Raw genomic sequence first — 4,316 nt, forward strand, 5'->3', positions numbered from 1 at the left:
AAGTACGAGGTGCTTGTGAGGTACAGCGCAGTTAGCGAGCTTAGGTAAGGCAGCTGAGGTGAGACTGGGAGGTGAGAGAAAACGGTGGCGGGCAGTCCCCTGCAGGGACGCTGAGTACAGGGCTCAGCACCGCTGCACCACCCGCTAGCCTCCCGCCAGTGCACCCACACACACACACACACACACATTCCGTTAGGCTGGTTAGGTTCGCCTCATGGTTAGGTTTGGGCTGTCAAAGAGGCAGCCGCTCCCGCGCTGTAGGCGCACATCGGACTGGCCGCTAGCTGGGACGACTGTAAGACGCTTGTATGGACACACGCGAGAGGGTTTTTTGGTGTCCGGGTGGTGGTGGTGCAGGGACTCTCGTGGTTTGTGGTGGGAGGCTGGAACGCGACGAACGAGCGGACCGGTCCATTTGAACACGAGGGCGGGTCAAACTGGACACTGAAAACTGAAAACTTCATGGCTGCTTCTAAATCCAAGGGGGGCAGAGTCAGACAGAGAAGACAGAAGAGGGTATGGGGCAGCACGAGGCGGGCAGAGGCAGAGACAATTGGATCTCGTTGTTGACGTGGGATTGGAAGTGAATGCAGTGAACAACCGGACAGAGACCAAGAGATGGAGGAGGCGGAAAGGTGAAGCTCCCCGCCGCGCCCGCAATAGGGGCCAATCGGTTGCGCTGTGCCTCGGTGTCGCCCTGTTCCTCTCAGTGGCAGCTCTTTCGGGGCAATCCAATCCAATGACTCCTGAGAACTGAGTAGGTAGGTACCCCGTACCTGGGTGAGTCTTCGCCGGGGCTGTCACAAACATCCAACCTCACTCTTCTCTCTCTCTCTACTTCGTACCGTCTCTTTTGCTCTCTTCCACTCCCTCATCTCACTTGGACCTTGCTTCAGAGCCAAAGCTGCCAGCCCTCTCCTCTCGCACATGGGTCGATCCAACTAAACTGATTGTTCAAACCGTGATCCATCGAAACGTCGATATCCACTGTCTCCCCCGTCCGACCAAACAGCTTCCGCTGCTGCCCGATTGATACCTCACCGAGGGGCACCAAAGACGAGAGAGACGAGGCAAACCAGTCGCGGCTCGCCGTCGTCAGTTGCAGGACACATTCACGAGAAGAAGAAAAAAGGAATAGAAAGAAAAAAAAGCAGGGCGCGCAATATCACCGCATGTGCATGTCCGATATGCAACCCGCCATCCAAACCCAATCACCGCTCCACGGCATGCATTGAAACCACCCACTCACGAGCAACCAGCTGTCAGGGTGCACGCAGTACGCAGCACACACAGCGCATCCTTCCTCGACACTAAGCCTACCTTGTAGATCCAAGGCCGTGAGACCCTCACCACACGTCCCCCCTCGACTCCCGACTCCCGCTACCGCTACCGCTACCGCTCCCGCTCCCCTTTTCCCACCACCACCCTCAAAACTCGTCGCACTCCCGGATGAGGCTGGCCCCAGCCCAATGGCCTATCGAGATGGCGCAGAGTTGCACAGGAGAACGAGCCGTCGGCGGCATCCTCCCAGCCCGCCGCAAATGGCCGACTATGATTGGCACCCCGTCCCTCACCCTCACATGAACCCTCACCCCAGCATCGCTGCTGCTGCTGAGTCCGCCTACGACCCGATGCCCTACCGGAGACCCAGAGACTTTATACAAGGGCCCGACAGCACGAGCTCGCCCTCGCCCTTGGGACCAGCACCGAGAAGAATCGTAAAGCTCAGCAGTGCGCCTCCCACCCCAGGAGCCACGATGCCCAGAACCCCCAAAGCCGGTGCTCCGTATAGAAGGGGAAGGGTTCCGGTGGACAATGGCTATAATACATACGACGACGACGACGACGACGACGACGATGACGAGGAGGAGGAGGACAGCGAGGAAGAGTCGGATGACAGTGAGGAGGAGGAGTCCCCCCTGGCTAGGCGGCGGCAGCCGCAGTCTTCCATTAGACACCGTAGCCGCAGTACCGCCCATCACTCGAGGACGCGGCCGCCGGTCTACGAGTCGAGACGGTCGTCGAGGTATTCACGGTCTGAATCGGAGTCGGATTCGGATGAGGACTCGGAAACGAGTGACTCATCTGAAGAAGAGAAGCGGGAGACACAGCGAGAAAGAGAAAGGCGGGCGGCGCGGGAGCGGGAGAGGTACCAAAAGGCGACTCGGCATGCTCAGACCGTCGTCGAGCGGCGGACGCCTCCATCAGCCGACAACACCCCCAAGCGTCGTAGAAAGATCAAGAAGATCATCTACATGGAGGAGGATGGCTCCACAGAGCCTACACCCCGGCAGTCCCTGGGCGACCTCAGCCGCTCGTCGTCACGGCACCGCTCTCACCCGTCCTCGTCGCGTCCGGCATCCGAGAGACACTACCCCAGACAGCATTCCTATAGTCCCGTCAGGAGATCGAGCCGCCATCATTCGTCGGCCAAGACGTACGAAATCTCTCAGCCTCCCAGCGCCACCAAGAGGTTGGCGTACGAGATCCTCCCAGATAGGGGTCGTCTTGACGTGACGCCCAGTAGGCATTCCAGGAGACACCAGTCTCAGGTTGTGTACCCAGAGACGCGGTCGATCCGCCGCTCCAACACCGTATCGGGGGCATCGCATGTCACGTCGCACACGCGAAGCACGACTTCGTCGAATAGGCCGGCGTCTACTTTTGTGGGAAACGCGCTCACGGGAAGCACCGTCTCCCGCTCGTCAGAGAAGCCAGCAGCCAGGTATGTTGTCTACAGGTGTGCGTCTGCACCAGCTAACATTGTCCAGAGTCGAGTGTCTCGTATGTATGGAGGAGTTCCAGCCGAGTAAAATCGCAAAACTCAAGTGCGGCCATCGATTGTGTGACGCGTGCCTCAAGAGACACTTTAAACTCTCCATCACAGATCCGCAGCAGATGCCTCCAAAGTGCTGTGCCGCAAACATACCATTGAAACACGTGGACCACTTGTTCACGCCCGAGTTCAAGAAGAAGTGGAATAGAAAGTTTTCAGAGTTCACGGCGGCCAACCGCATCTACTGCCCTTCAAGAAAGTGCGGCGCGTGGATAAAACCTGAACACTTCCGCAATGAAGGGGGAGGTCGCCAATCTGCCAAGTGCGGCCAATGCAGGACCAAAGTGTGCTGCTCTTGCAACGGCAAATGGCACTCGTCGAGGGAGTGTCCCAGCGATGAAGAGACGACGAGGTTCCTAGACCACGCCAAAGACGAGGGATGGAAGATGTGCTACAAGTGCAGTCACATGGTTGAGCTCAAGGAGGGCTGCAACCACATGACGTGGTAAGAGCTCTTGATTTTGGGGATGAGGTTTCCCTGCTGACGCGTAGTAGCATTTGCGGGGCTCAATTTTGCATGGTGTGCGGCACCAAATGGAAGAGCTGTGATTGTCCATGGTTTAATTACGAGACGGTCGAGGCGGAGCGGCTGAATGAGATGCATCGGCCGTTGGCGATGGGCCGAATAGAGCGGCCGGACCATGGCACCGAGACCCCGAGAAGCGCGAGAAGCATCCGATCAGCCGGCGTGGGGCACGCGACGCCTCGCTCGCGTTCCCAAGAGTACGATAACAGACTGATGCGGAGGTTCCAAGAGAACCGCGACGAGGACCTCGCGAGGACGATGCAGACGTACGAGCTCGACGACGCGTATGATCGAGGGTACGGGGACCTCGTCGGCATCGGCAACACGGCGGGCCACTTTGTGAACGAAGACTATCGCAGAGACACCGACGTATTCGCATCCGCACCTATACCGCCTGCGCCAACGCCACCGACGGCGTTTGAGCGACCGCCGCCGACGGATTACATGTCGGGTGTCAACCGGGCGAGAGGCCTCCCCCAGGATCCTCTGGGGCAGCGACTGGCTGAGCGGTTCTCCGAGTCGCGGTCGAGTCCAGGCGGCCCCCGGCCGGGTATGATGGCGCCGCCGCCACTGCCACCGCTCGCGGCCATGACGGCTCCCATCATGGGTCCTCCCCCTCCCATAATGGGACCAATGGCCATGGGCCCGCCGCCGCCGATGCCACCTCCGATGCCGATGCTGAGGCGGCACACGATGGAAGAGGAGTTATACAACAGCGTCAGATCGATGCGGCCGTCCGAGCGGGTGACGCCGGGGCGGATGATACACGACTACGAGATGGAGGCGGCGGCGCACGCGCACACGCCCCGGAGCCGGAGACGAATGCGAGAGGAGCCCAAGTCGTCGACGCTCGCCGGGCTCACAGGCATTGGCCGCGGCGTGAACCGCGTGCATGAATGGCGAAACTATGTGTGGCCTGGCCAGCCCGAGGGTGAATACGCGGCCGTAGCGTGA

The 4,316-nt window shown here is 59.7% G+C and overlaps 1 protein-coding gene across 1 annotated transcript; it reads left to right on the top strand.

Annotated features, from left to right (window-relative positions):
- Nucleotides 1-1,757: 1,757 nt before the first annotated feature.
- Nucleotides 1,758-4,316, top strand: BDZ83DRAFT_572413 (uncharacterized protein; the record flags this gene model as incomplete). The annotated part of the gene is made up of 4 exons (XM_060504502.1): nt 1,758-1,888; nt 1,955-2,725; nt 2,772-3,281; nt 3,332-4,316. 4 exons carry the CDS (start codon nt 1,758-1,760, stop codon nt 4,314-4,316), a joined length of 2,397 nt encoding a protein of 798 aa, XP_060367512.1.

The sequence above is a fragment of the Colletotrichum acutatum genome (genome assembly GCF_030867785.1).
Source record: "Colletotrichum acutatum strain CBS 112980 chromosome Unknown BDZ83scaffold_24, whole genome shotgun sequence".
Lineage (NCBI taxonomy): Eukaryota > Fungi > Ascomycota > Sordariomycetes > Glomerellales > Glomerellaceae > Colletotrichum > Colletotrichum acutatum.